Source organism: Sinohyriopsis cumingii, chromosome 17, assembly GCF_028554795.1.
Source record: "Sinohyriopsis cumingii isolate HCF-2022 chromosome 17, ASM2855479v2, whole genome shotgun sequence".
Taxonomy (NCBI): domain Eukaryota; kingdom Metazoa; phylum Mollusca; class Bivalvia; order Unionida; family Unionidae; genus Sinohyriopsis; species Sinohyriopsis cumingii.
Window position 1 is genome coordinate 122,399,179 of NC_142977.1, and position 15,453 is coordinate 122,414,631.

General features: G+C 35.1%; 1 protein-coding gene across 2 annotated transcripts in view; it reads left to right on the forward strand.

The window, feature by feature from the left end:
* The first annotated feature begins 261 nt into the window (after positions 1 to 261).
* Positions 262 to 15,453, forward strand: part of LOC149779792 (aggrecan core protein-like) — a 33,529-nt gene continuing 18,337 nt past the window's right edge. Inside the window, exons 1-4 of one of the 2 annotated variants that reach the window (XM_089940655.1) lie at positions 262 to 325; positions 2,042 to 2,131; positions 9,584 to 9,766; positions 10,251 to 10,364. In XM_089940655.1, coding sequence (XP_089796781.1) covers positions 277 to 325; positions 2,042 to 2,131; positions 9,584 to 9,766; positions 10,251 to 10,364 — 436 coding nt within the window. In that variant the 5' untranslated portion in view covers positions 262 to 276. Of the gene's footprint in view, positions 326 to 1,093; positions 1,153 to 2,041; positions 2,132 to 9,583; positions 9,767 to 10,250; positions 10,365 to 15,453 lie in introns of those variants that run through there. The other variant, XM_089940656.1, reaches the window with a different exon arrangement.

Here is a 15,453-nt window from a genome sequence, read left to right on the forward strand (position 1 = left end):
TATAGAAATCAGAGTCGCCGTCGAGGAGCCAACCCTGTATAAGTGTTTTAAGGTCAGGTAAACACATCACAAGGTTAAAAGCCCGACATAGTTGGGCTTGTTGGTAGGTGGCAACACACACGTACACACTCATACGTGCACGCAGTTAAGCGTCCAGAAATTGTTCAGGTCGAACCAGAAAGAAATTCTTTGTAGGCAAATGGATTTTGTGTACAGGGTACAAACTATTAGGACACGAGCATTTGTCACGTGGCTGTTTACAATGACAGTGGAGTTATGTGGCAATTTGATTGTTTACTTTTTCAAGGTCGAATATTTCTAGTGCGTAAGTAATTCGTACATTAGGAGATGTTTAATCTCTGGTGAATTTTTTCCCCCCATTCATTTTCCACCATTTGCGTGCCAGAGAGATAGCAAAATATATCCAAGATCCATGGATAGCGCAATGCTGTTGATGCTGGATATAAATGTATGATGGTCTAGGTTCAATTTCCCGATGCCCTTGTAAACGTGGAATCAAGATCACCTTTTCTTTACTGTTGGATATTGTCAGAACATTGAAAGTCAGATTAATACTGGGAAGCGATGTATACAAAGATTATCAAAACTATCTTTATTATAGCTTGTATTACGAAGTCTTATCCATTATTCATTTTTGTAACATTGACACCATCCTTATTACAGCTTGTATTACATACTATAGTAATACGGTGAAGAGATGCATACGAAGATTATCAACACCATCCTTATTATAGCTTTTAATACAGTCTTACCCATTATTCAATTTTGTAATATTGACAAAATATAGTAATATTGACATAATATAGTAATATTTACATAATATAGTAATACGGGGAAGAAATGCAAAAAAGATTATTGATTATTATTGTCATTCTTATTATAGCAATTATTACAAAGTCGTACCCTTTATTCAGTTTTGCAATATTGATAATAATATGGTGCATACCGCTTTGCAAACTAATAAATTAAATATTGTCGATTGGCAACAAAAAGGAATGACCCATACCATTTGCTATCATCCGATATTTTCCTCGATTTAATGTTGCCAGGCTTACAAGAAATTATATCTTAAACTCGATATATAGATAACAAAACGAGTGTTCTGCAGAAAGGTTACTCTGCGGGATAAAGGTAAGATGTTTTTTTCTACCGTTGCGTTTGTATGTTTTTCAGTATTATATTCTTGGTATTTCTCCCTATCTGTCTCTGTATCTTCCTTTCAATTTGTGTCGTTTTCCTCTCTCTCTCTCTCTCTCTCTCTCTCTCTCCATGTATTCGCCTCCTGTATATCAGAAGAAACAAATCCATTTTAATAATCATATGTGAGGGTCCACCAGTCGATGGGGTGTGAAGCAGGAGAATGTGTACACAGTGAACAAATTGCACGCCCATGTCCTTTGCTATTTGCAAGTTGTCAGAAAAAAATACATACAATGACTATTATTATCATTCTTATTATAGTTATTATTACCTTTTATTCATTTTGTAATCCCGACAAAAAATCTGTTATCAGTTGGCAACCAAAATGAATGCTCCAGGTCATTTCGTATCATCATCATCATCATCATCTCTCTCTCTTCCCCTCTCTCTCTCTCTTTCTCTCTCTCTCTCTGTTTATGCGGATTTCTTCCGCTCTTTCGTGCCTTTGCTTACCAGAATATCAGAAAATGTCCGTTTTAGTGATGACAAATGAGAGTCATCAATCGATGGGGAAGTTGGGTGGAAGGTGTAAACAACTTGCAGGCCTTTCAAACGTTCAAATTTAGAGTGGATAATTCCAGTATTGGAATGTCATCGAATGCTTTAAAGTACAGAAACCAAGGTTAGAAAAATTCTGAAATTTTGAAAATTCCAATTGTTTTTGTAATCAAAGTTACAATATGACAAAATCGTGAAATTTGTTATCTTTATCTCGAGTCTTGTGCTAAAAAAAATTGGGGAAGATGGATTCGCAAATTTAGAATTATATTTGGCTCAATTTGCCGAAACATCGCATGAAAACCTTAATGTATTTTTATAGGTAGAGCACTTCGTATATTAATCAAGATGGGCGTCAAGTTGACGGTGCTTTTGACAGTTTTAACCTTTGGAGTGTACTTCAATAAAACAGGTAGGTTGTCACATTGTGTGAGAAAAATTGGAAACAATTCCTGCTTCATGTTTATACATGTATTCGGAAAGAATTCGGAATTCAATGTATTTTAGGTAATGTCAATACGTGTTATATAATATTACGACTTTGGAGGCTTCTGAAACAAAGAAACTATATGTGCGTGACTTAGCCATTGCTTCACAGTCAAGTTAGCGGTTAATTCGAAGAGAACCTTTCCGCAGTGGTGAGCAACTCTATTTGTTTTGCAATCAGCCAGCGATGTCACCGGTCGGCTTAGGATTAGAGACCGGAAAACCCTTATAACATGTCAGTGATACCACCCTATGTAGTTTTCAAATAGTCCACCAGTATGCAAACATTTGGGTGGGTTCCTCACACAGCTGGACATTATCCCATTACATTCACTTTCAAAGAATCAGTACAGATATTAACGTGATTAAAGAAACATCAGGATACTCCGTGAGCAAATTGATCAACCATGTCATCCAAGCAATCCACAGGAAGCAAGGAGTAAAGAGCGCACGATAGGTATATGAAATTGGCCTACACTTTTCATTGTGTATTTCATTTCGTAAGTTGTATTTGCTTTTTGTATTTTGCATTGAGTAATTTAGATTTTTGTCTTTATCTTTTCAATTTACACTATTTGCTTGTATTTTGTATATTTTTGTAGCAAGAAAATAGTAGAGTGCGACCTAATGAGTGAAGCTCACTGTAATATATAGGTGAGCTCTACTCACACTAATCCAAGACTCAAACTGACAATACCTATACATAGGAAAGGTAACATAACTACAATGTATAAGGGGGCAAAGTTAGAGAATTATTTCGCAGTTAGGGTAGAGAAAGATAGGAAAAGAGTACCTAATAGGGAGCACCCTAGCGGGTGTCAATTGTTGGACTTCGGAGCAGTGAATGATTGCCCTCGATAGTCGGACATTCTAATCGCCCTAATGTTAAAGGGTATAGAGATTGAGAAAATAGACGGTATACAATACGCTGGTAAGAACAAATATGTGATCTCTAAAAGAATACGATACTCCAGTACTAGGATTTGAGGAGACAGAGGTCAAAGGCCTAATGACTACTATAGTAAATGCCCAATCAATTGTAAAGGAGGTAGAGCCGAAAGTGAGATAAATTTTCATCTCCGGGCTCCCTGTAGAAATTGACAATGAGATTCTGATTAAGAAGATACAGCATAAATTCAAAACACAAGTCAGATCTGAAAAATTAGCAACGGTTTGGGGATTCCAAACAGTGAAAACAGAAGTAAGGATTCTTACGATACCCAAAGAAACTTCAGTGAATATAACAACATTCTTCTATGTATTGGGTTTCCTTCTCAAAACATGGTATCGAGGGTGTGAATTAGAAAGGGTATGCCCTCGATGAAAAAAGCAGGACATGCACCAAGGGATTGCATAACACCACTTGTCTCAGGCACGTACGCTGCAGCAGTTGCTGCACAATTAGGACCCACTCAAGCAGAAATTGCTTCGGCTTCAATCGAGCAAGAGAGCCCAATAGATGATACAAATGCTCAAAAAGCCCAAATGTGGAAAAAAAAATAAGACTCATGAAGCACAAAACGAGGTAGGAATTGGACATTCACACGATATTGATATGACTTATCTAACTGGGCTAAAATAAGGTCAATAAAAACACAAAGCTTAATCTTCCAATACTTACACGACGCCTGGCTTACGGGTGAAGAAGCTGTTTTAAACGTCGTATGATAAATTTTTTACCAAAATGTTCGCTATGCAAAATAGCAAATGTCACCAAACTCCATGCGATGACTGAATGTGATAAAACAAAAACTAATAGGCAAATACTAATTATGGAAATAGGCAAAAAATATAAATATCAGGTCAGAAATATTTTATATTTGGATGTAAAGTATGACAATAAAACAATTTTACATAATTACGACAATGTTATCTTGTGACCAAGTGACAAAAAAAAAAAAAAAAAACCCTATGTAATAAGTAATTTTTTAAATAACATATATTCTAAATAATGGCAAACTTTTAAGGGGAAACTAGGTACAGGGAACGTCGTGTGGAAGAAGTATGACTCACAGACGCCGCAGGGTTAAGTCACAAGCCGCCACGCGAAGTGGAAAGGCCTGCGGAAGAGCGACGGAAAATCCCACAGGGCGGAAATGGACAAACAAAACAAGTACACGGGGCCTAACACATATAATGAACATTAATGATCGCTAATAACCAAAAGGGACTAACCTCGGTTTCAAATATTCTTTCGAAATTTCTGAATTTCCAAATAAGAAAGGAGAAGACGCAGGTCCGCAGATAAGGGAAGCATATACAAATTAAAAACATGCGGCTCCTTACTCGGACTATGCCAACTCCAATATTAAAGATTAACGAGAACACGACATACCATGATCACCCATATGAGACATTAGCTCTATTTTTTTTTAATCAAAAGTTTTAATGCACCGTTTTCTCGGCAAAATTCAAAACTTGGAAGAAGAACAAAAAAGAAGAAAAAAGGGAGATGAGAGTGGGGGATAAGAGAAGCATTCGGTATGACACCCAATAAAAGGATGTCGCCGCCAATGCGGACTGCAACCCTCATCTCATCGCCAAACTCGGGCAAAATTTTCTTCTCTCCAAAATACAGATCTTAAAAAAAATAAATATAAAAAATAAATATTAAAAAGGATGGAAAAACTACAGGGGAAATACGATACACTGCCGTCCTAACACAAACTCTATAGCAAAACATACAATATAGCAGAACACATATAATATACACAGGACATAGGCAACCTCTGGCAAAGGTCACTGAGAAAACAAAAACAAAGGGGGAAAGGAGTTTCCGACTAGGAACAAAACCTATTTGGGAGGAACCACCCCTTAGATAACACTAGAGAACAAAAAAACAAATACCCCACTCAAAATTTATAAATAAACAAATTTTGAACTAAATTCTTTTTATAAAGATAACAAACTTTCACACCTGCGGGGGATACAAATACACATAAAAAACACTCATTTTTTTCGAAAATGGGGGGTGGGTGGGATCTGGCTGGTACCTCCCAAATCAAATTGTCCACTCGTAAAAGAGAGAGGAAAAGGAATTTCTTGGAAATTGGGACGAGATTTGGAACAAAGGCTTGTGATGAAACTTTCCAGGTGGGAAAGGGCGCCACCCGAAGATTAGAGAGAGAAGAAGACGTGGAGAACATCAGAGAATTGGCAGTTGTGCGAAGACGCAGGGCCGGGAGAATAGACAGATGCGTGGCAGTGCAGGGCCGGGAGAATAAGGAGAAGTAGACGTGGAGAGCACGGGAGAATAGGCAGTTGTGCGAAGGCACAGGGCCGGGAGAACTGAAACAAGGGTACCGGCAGTACCGAATCGGGATACGAGGCGGAAGTTTTAGATGAGTAATGTAGAAGGGACACGGGAAGGAAACACTCTTTCCTTTAATTTCGCGTGATGAAATAACTGGCGATTTGAATAGGTCTTTGAATTGATTGAAAGAAATTGCGTGGAAAATTTGTCCTGTAATTGTTGAATATCGTGGTATAGTTTGTTAAATTTTTGATACCTTTCACCATATTATTTTTTTAATTTTTTTTACACCTAGACCGTCGGTCTTGCTGACTGGGGGCTCGGAGCTAATTAATCTTTTTAATATCCTTCCTTCTCCGGTGTTAGTAATAATACCGTAGGAGGAACTTGACATAGGTAATACTTATATCGTTTGGTTACTTATCATGGAAAAAGGATGTAAAAGTTTAAGGTGAATAGATACACTATTTGTGAATGTGAAGAAGCAGTCGAGTAATTTATCAAATCTGTTTTAATTTGTGCGCCTTCACAACGTAAACAAGCTGTCACATTGCTGAATCCTACTGATCCAATAGTCATACTAATTCACAAGTCTTTCGGATGAAATAACTGAGAGTATAAAATAAACCCCTAATTGGGATTCCATTCCACCACATACTAGTCACTGGAAGCAGCACACAATTACATCCTGATTAATCAATGTCAACGTAACTGCAAAAATTCTAACTAACACTCAGTCATGCAACCAATAAAAGAAATCTTAACTGTACAGAATACATAACGAGGATTTCAATTGGACTACTAGCAGTAATTAGTACAGGGGTCAATTGGACATGACATTCAATGTTAGACCATGATTATTGGGTGCTAAGATTTTGAGCAGAATGTGGCCCATCTCCCTCCTAAATATAGATTACAAGATTTTAAGCACAATGTTAGAAATAGAGTTAAATTATGTCTAAATTAAATCATAAATGTAAACCAGTCGTGTGGGGGGGGGGGGAAGGGACGAAATGTGCAAAATAATATCTTAAATATAAGTACGATAATTGATTATGTAAACGAAACAGGTCAACAAGGTGCTATGGTACTTTTTGACCAAGAGAAAGCTTTCGACTGATTGAAAAATAGCTATACCGAGAAGGTATTAGAGAAATTTGGATTTGGAAATAACTTCCAAAACTGGACTAAAATCCTGCATGCTAAAATAACAGCTAGAGTACAGGTAAACGGCGCTGTCACGTATAAATTTGATATTCAAAGATAGGTGCGGCAAGGCTGCCCACTGTCTATGCTATTATACGTAATAGCAATTGAAATACAAAGCATCAAAATACGGAATAACAAAAACATCGAAGGTATAAAAATCCCCAATCTGAAAGAGGATTTCAAAATGCTCCAACATGCCGATGACTGTACTAACTTCATAAAAGACCAAAATTCCTTTAAACACCTGCAAAAGGAATACGAATGATTTGGAAAAGCATCAGGGTCGCAAATAAATCATGATAAAACAGAAATACTAAAAAAAGGAACTGGAGGGGAAACCACCCCGGTTTTCCACCACACTTGATGAAGGTAACTGTTAAAGCTTTAGGAATCTTCTTTGAGACAAAGGAAGAAAGAGAAAAGTACAAAAATATATTTAAAAAAATCAAAGAGAATATCGAAATCTGGGCACTAACGCCATTATGCATAATGGAGCGTGCACAAGTAGCAAAAAAAAAAAAAAAAAAAATACATGTACTCTAACATGAACTATATAATAATCTCCGTAGATTTAGAAAATAAAAATTGAGATAAGATAGATAAGGAAATTATAAACTATATATGGAACTTCAAGGCACATTACGTCCAAAAATCAACATTATATAGAGCTAGAACAAAAGGGGACTTAGCCTTACCATGCCCCATTTAAAAAAAAATACAAATATTATAAACAGATTCAAAAGACTACCGACAATGCAAAAAGGTCCATGGGAAGCCCTATACGTATATTGGTACGGCTTCAACTTAAGGAACAGGCGAGATATTTATTAAAATAACAAATTATGCAAAAAGTTAGAAGTACCTAGACATTTCAGACAATCAAAATAACTTTTATGCAAGTTTAGAGACAAAACAGAACTCTGGTAAAAGGACATACCTAAGACATATAACTGGATTAGGGAATATGAAGCAAAAAATGAAAGAAATAAAGTAGAGGAGGAAAACATCCATATAGATTGTAATAGAGTGTGGAGGCACTGGGCCAACATCGGATCAGTTAAAATACAGTCTCATATTTAAATATTTGCATAATGCGTGACTAACAGGCGAGACTGCCTTGAGAAGAAGGATGATTCGCACAATAATCAAATGTCCCATGTGTAAAACATCCAACTTCACCAAATATCATGCCATCGCACAATGTGAAAGAAGGAAGGATGACCGGATTAAACTGATTATGAAGCTATGTAAAAAAGAGAGATATCAAACGAAACATATTCTACATTTGGACGGGAATTTCGACAAAAAAAAAAAAAAATTAAGATAACAGATTACATTACAAAAACAATGATGGTCTGTGGCCAGGTAATAACTATTAAAAAATAACTAACATAGGTCATCATAATCGATAGAATTATTTAACATTCAAAAATTAAGGACTAATTAAAATCAGTAAATATCACTTGATATCTCTCAAAAATTAAACATAAAATGGATTTATATGCCAAACATGGAGTAAGGGGCCTTGGTATAGCGTTCATTACGAGCGCTAACGCAAACGCGGGCTAAGACCTCGTTCCCACCCCGATCTCCCTGGTAGGTGGCTACTCCCCCCCCCCCCAAAAAAAAACCCACACAAAAAACATATTAATATATTATGCCGTAAAACACTAATTAATTTGCATGTGTTTATATACCAAAATACCAAACAGGGAGTTGGGGTAAGAAAGGGGCCTTGGTATAACGCTCATTACGAACGCAAACGCAGGCTAAGACCTCGTTCCCACCCTCATGTCCTTGGAGGTGGTTAATATATCGTTAAACACTTATTAATTTGCATGTGTTTATATATAAATATCAAACAATTCTTAGGGAATATTCTCCTTGCCTTTATATATACAAAAGGACAGGGTATCTGTATTGGGAAAGTAAGAGGTAATGATGTCATGGGGCTATATCACATGGCGCAACGCGAAATGGAAAGGCCCATAAAAGAGTCTAAGAAAAACATCCCCTATTGGAACACTAGTACATGCAAAACACAAAAACAAACACAACACCTCTGCTTCTCTCTCTCTCTCTCTTAACTATACAGGTCCCGTACTGTATAGTTGACTAATATAAATTGGAATTTTGGCCACAATAAATAACTGAGGGGGCCAAAACTTGAGTCAGGTGAAATTCGACAAATAAATAAAGTATGGATCCTCACTCGAGTACAGCCCGCCTCATTTCAAAATTATGCGATGAGCGGCACATAAAACACTAGGCTTTTTTTTTTTCTATTGAAAATAGTACACCGCTCATTTGCCCTTTTAAAAACGATTAATACAATATAATTAAAGAAAAATTAAAACTAGTACTAAGGCAAACTGAGGAAATTTGACTGATATGCTGTCTCAGCACGGAAACTAATATAGTATTCACACACATAACAATACACATATAACAAACACGAGACAAAGGAGACCTCTAGCAAAGGTCACAAACACGAACTAGGGAGCGAATTCGGGCTAGGTGAAAGAAATTTGGCTCGGATGAACACCCCTATAAATAACACTAGGAGATATAAATACCCCATCAAAGATATAAAATAATTAAAATTTTGATTGAAAATTCTTTCTATAAAAATAAAACAAACAACATACATGGGGGATACACTTACACATACAACTCTTTTCACTTTTTTTTTTGTTGGAAATAGGGGATGGGGGCATCTGTCTGGTGCCCACCCCCCCCCAAAAAAAGAAGGAATGTTGCGTATTAACCTTTGCTGTTGATCCACACGAGATATACAAGTTATTGATTCTTTTTTAATCACGTGACCAACATTGATAGTTTAGGTTATGGCTTGAATAGAAAAACAGTTTAAGAAGACAGAGAAAGACATACATAATATGAAAACTATCTTTTCAGCGTTGGGTCAGTATCTCACCTCGTGGACCTCGTGCAGTACGACATGTGGCCTTGGTACTAGAACGAGATATTATTACTCAAGCTTCCAAAGTGAAGATTGTAATAATATCTGCCAAAATGGAGGAGTTATTCGGAATAATCACTGTGACTGTCCCGCTGGAACAACAGGGACTTGTTGTGACGGTATAACATCACATCAGCTACGAAAATCCATCCATGTTTATCTCTCCGTCTGTCCTCCTCTATCGCTTTTACGAATGCACGCGAAATAAATAAACGTCTTTGATTTAATGTATCGTCAGTCTTTGTCTCGTTCTCGTACAAATATTGTAGCATTTACAGACTTAGAGCGGTTGTGATTAGTCCTCCTGATTGAGAAACATTTGCTTAATTTCCTTTACGATTCTCAAGCGTAGAAAGAATATAACGTCATCGACCGTTTCCGCCGCGATTGAATTTATATCTTTGATCCGCTCTTTAATGTTATAATTTATGGTCATAAATATTAATTCATTTACCAAAATGTGTAAGTCTGCGAAGATTGATTGGGCTTTACATCTAAAATGATAATTTACATAATATCGTAAATTCTTACGAGGAAATCCTAACAATATTCTCATCTTCCTTTCTTTTATTTCGTTCGTTATTTATTTATTTGAATTTAAAGATATTCCCGAGTGCGCTAGCAATCCCTGTCAAAATGGTGGCACGTGCATAGAGATGATCAACCGTTACAACTGCAACTGCACCAGACGCTATACTGGACCCAACTGTGAAAACGGTAAATTAATTTAGCGTAGTGGATACTATTCGGTTGAATTCATTTACTGTATGCGGTTTATATAAGGTGCATACATGTAGAATGTTGGGTTATGCACTGGAAAGATCGGGAATCTAATGAGATATGCTGGTATAGAGACATGAAACCTCTCTCTCTTTCTCTCTCTCTCTCTCTCTCTCTCTCTCTCTCTCTCTCAGTTCTATGATAAGTTCTTTAGAGGAAGCAAACAACTAGTGATAAGCTAGCTTTTTTGCTAACTCAGATAAACCCACACAAGTAAAATGTGACGTGACAAACAATGTCCCAAAATTGAGATATTTGGTTATTTAAGAATAGCATTGTTGAAAGAAGAAATTTCAAGAAACATGTGTTATTAATACTGATCGAATATAGAAGCGTTAATATGATAGATAAAATCTTATTCTCTGTATTAACACCTTTCATTTTGTGTGTTATTCTCAAGAAAATAAGCGTTAATACGATAGATGCAACATTATTCTCTGTATTAACACCTTTCAATTTGTGTTATTCTCAAGAAAATAAGCAATTAGTCATCCTTCCAATAAGAAACTAGCTATACTTGAACCAATCTAAATCTAAATGTGCAAAACTGCTTTGAAAAGTGGTCAGCATGTCTGAAATTCTGGACAGAATTAAGGTAAATCTATTAGATATCTTTACGACGATGTAAAATCATATCAGTTGAGAGTTATATCCAAGCAACATAAAATTTGATTTTTCTGTGTTGTTATATACCATCTACATTGGTTGTTACACAATATACGTAGGTTAATGCATGTTCTAATTGCTATGCTAAGCATTGTTGCTTTAATCAGATTAATTTCAATTGTAATGTTTATACCGAATGTTATAACAAACTTTAAGATATGCTTATATTATTATAATACATATTTCTTTGAGAAGTGTTATTATGTAATCCAACATAATTAATCCATGCAATTCAAGTTTGTTCTTACTCCTTATTTTAATTTCGTTGCCATGGAATTCAAGTTTGTTGATACTATGTAATTCAACGTTGTTTTTTCGTTATAATTCAACTTGATACTTGACAACTCAGCTCATCTTATATTTGTATCCCCATAAATACGAAAATGTCTCTTTCAAGCGTGCTATGCGGTTCAGTTTCATTAATAATATGTAATTCAACTTTGTTGATTCAAAACAATTCAACTCAGTTTATGTTTTGTAATTAGTTTCATTATCTCTTCAGAATTCAATATATAGGTGAATGAATCTTGAAAGCTAAAGTTCACTATGAAATAATGAAACCCAATCAAAACAATACGATTACACGTCATAAAAATATGAAATGGAATATCAGAATTAAAACCCAATTATTATTAAATCCATTGGCTATAAACTAAAAATATTCATTTGTTACTTAAATACATTCGCAAACCGTGAACAGGAATATAAAGCAAACAGATTGAAAGATATTAAATGTATTATTCAGAGATTATTCTATATCAGAATATGCAGAAAAGTTAGAACAGATTCGAATGATACAAAAGAAACTGATATTTACAAAGAAAGTACATAAATAGCCTCCTTAAGCTTTGAAAGTAGACAGAAAAAACTGTCATATAATATAATATAATATAATATAGTATAATATAATATAATATAATATAATATAATATAATATAATATAATATAATATAATATAATATAATATGGAACATAGTGTAAAAACAATTTATTACAAAAGCCATAGTTGCTACAAAAGTACAAACATCTTTTAAATAATCCGTACTTACCCCGATGCAGCTCTGTTTGCAAAATTTGCTGTTGCAAAGTAGGAAGTAAGCGTTTAATCTCTATTTTAAACAATTATCAATTTGTTTTTTTTTTTTGTATGAAGAATGCAAAATTTTGTTTTCTTATCATTATATCTCATTTCATGCAACTTAATGAATCTTCTTTAGCATGTTCTTCATGAACTGAAATTACATGATATTCATTAGAAATTTTTAATATATATCATGGACCATCCTTGGATTTACAATTCCGTACATGAACTTATTTCAATTTTCCTTACTATGCATATATTTGAAAGCATTCAATATCCTTCTTCTTGTAAGGAAATTTGTTTTGTTATGTTCGTGTTCTTTTGTCTCTTTCGATATTTCCTTATTTCACTTTCTTGTATTGTATTATTTACTATAATTAGCATAACAATATCTCCCCCTGTACAAAGTACTGTACTTCCAGCGTTAGAGACTGCTTATGAATATCCTTTAGTAACTGTTGTAGGTGGGTTTTGGTTTAGCGATTCCCTTAGCAATTTTACTAGGTTTTGATTACTTAACTATTTCATACGTTAATGGATAGTGCTTACTGCACTCATATTCGTATAAGGCATTTGATGCTATAGATATTTTCAAAAGACGCGTTTTAAGTGATTAATATTATTGATATGGGTTATGGCTTATGCCATTTGAGAATGTCTCTCGAATGCAGCATTTAAAATTATTCAATTTCGTCTTAATTGTATTTGACAACAAAATAATTCGTTTTAAAATGAGTTTATTTAGGACATTACAAGCCTCTGTTTCATAAAAATTCAGTAAGGTAAATTCTATTTACCATGGCAATTAATTATATTTACCATGGCAATTAATTATATTTACTATGGCAATTAATTATATTTACCATGGCAATTAATTATATTTACTATGGCAATTAATTATATTTACCATGTCTATTAAGTATATTTACCATGGCAATTAATTATATTTATCATCATTACTTGATGCATCCACTTTGTTCATTTAAATCATGTACCTATCATGATTGTATGATATAATACACGGAGAACCTGTATCAGTAAGAGCTAAAGACATACTGCTTAGAACTTGTTTTGGTAGAACTCGTACGTTAGCCAGTTAGATATCTGTACAACCTTCAATATATGCATATGATCACCAAGTACTCAAGTGGTGTCATATGTTTATATTTCTTCATAGTTCTTTACCATCATTTAATTCTAGCCCTATATAAACATGATTGAAACATTTCTTGAATATGAACTTTCCTTAACAATCTATGTCACAACTTTATACCCCTCCCAGTTACCAGTGACTTTGTACTCATCTCACGCGTTAATGTTACGGATAGGTGCCACTGCAAAAGAAAAGTCATTTTGGGTAGATGACAGTGACCTAGATAAATAATCTACAAAAAGCTATCATCAAAATACTCATGACTCAATTGAAAAATTAACTGAGTGATTATTATGTAACCGACCATAGAATGTGGGCCGGCCAATATGTAAACATTTATTGGAGTTTTACTATCTGCTTATCCATTACTCCCTGGTTCCGTATCTGTTCTGGGAGTTGTCAGTGGTTTTAGATAGTGCCATTGTGCCTAACTCAGCCATGCTAATTATTTTGTCATCAATATCCATCGAGTAGAGTTTATTAATTGTAATGAAACCGATTTGTGCTACCGCGAAAAGGTTTGAATAGACATATGTTCGCAAATGCAGAGGTGACGCGATTAATTTACCAGCAACGCCAGCCACACTGTCTCCAGTAACACAAAACTATCGCTAAGATAAGAATATGACCGGATTACGTAAACCGGAAAGTTTGATGAAATCTTTCCAAAGTCCATTTCTTTTCAGGATTATAAGCAGAAAACTTAAATTGCAGGATTCATGCATAACTTACTAGAAATTTCAGAGATAAAATGTCATCCCTGATGAGACTGGACCGATTTGAGAAGGCCAAATTATAAAATAAATTATTAAAGCTTTTTGTATCGGTTTAGATTGATTATTCCTCAAAGGAATTGCCTCTGTGGTCGCACACATTATTGACACGTTATAGGTAACACATATTAGTTGCCTCATTCGGTCTTAGGTCAGGTACTGACAGTCTACCATAATTCTACTAAGTGGATCGTGAAATACAGGAATAGGTTGCATATGAGGCTTCGATATCTTTTGATTGGGTTTCGCATCCATTTGGCAATTGTGACTAGATGTATAGTTTTACAGACATAATCTTTAAATTTCGGCAAATAAAATGATTCAAGATCGTATACTACGTTTTATAGACCCATAAATGATAAGTCAAATGAACTTCATAGGCTTAGATAAAACTTTCATCTCTACACGGCTTATGAACATGAATGTATTACTCAAAGACCACTCGTCACCAGAGGTACATCAGGTGGTCTCCATTTTCTTATAAGGACCCCATGTTTAATATAATAACATATAAGTACTTCTGTTTATTTAATTTCGCTAATTGCCCTCTGAAACAATTAAGAGATCTCAGAACCTTTTCCTGTTCGACAGTGAGTGATTGTCGTTTGTCGCCCCGATTACAATAAAGATTATTAAAAAGAGGATCTCGGTGATCAATACCTTTTGAATCATCAATATCAGGAGCAAACCTGACCTCGCCAAAAAACTTACAAACGAAGGAGAAATGTTCCTGATCGAAAACATTCTCGACAGCTTTGTTCGCCATAGCTCTAGCTACTGCACAAGCCGGGTATAAATCTGGGATTTCGTTTCAATGTCACCGACTTTCTGATCCAAGCAAGGCTAATTACTTACAAATGAATTAACCACAACCTGACCTCCAGCTAGGTCATTGCCTAGTAATAAACGAATACCCTCGATGGATAAAGAAACACTAATCCGAGTGTCACAGGTCCTGAGACTGAATCTGAAAACAAATTTACACAATGAAGAGGAACATTAACAAAGCCTGACTCAACTCCCTGAGTAAGAGCATGCTCTTTAGAAGAAGACTTCTCAGAAACGGTAAAATACCTGATAAAGAAACACTAATCCGAGTGTCACAGCTCCTGAGACTGAATCTGAAAACAAATTTACACAATGGAGAGGAACATTAACAAAGCCTGACTCAACTCCCTGAGTAAGAGCATGCTCTTTAGAAGAAGACTTCTCAGAAACGGTAAAATACCTGATAGCAAATGTCACTGAGAAACTGGTGTGTCGGTTAAAATCAAAATATAGATATGAATGGCAGACTCACTAATGAGTGATATAGAACCGTTCGACATGAATAGTTCATAATTTTCCATAGTA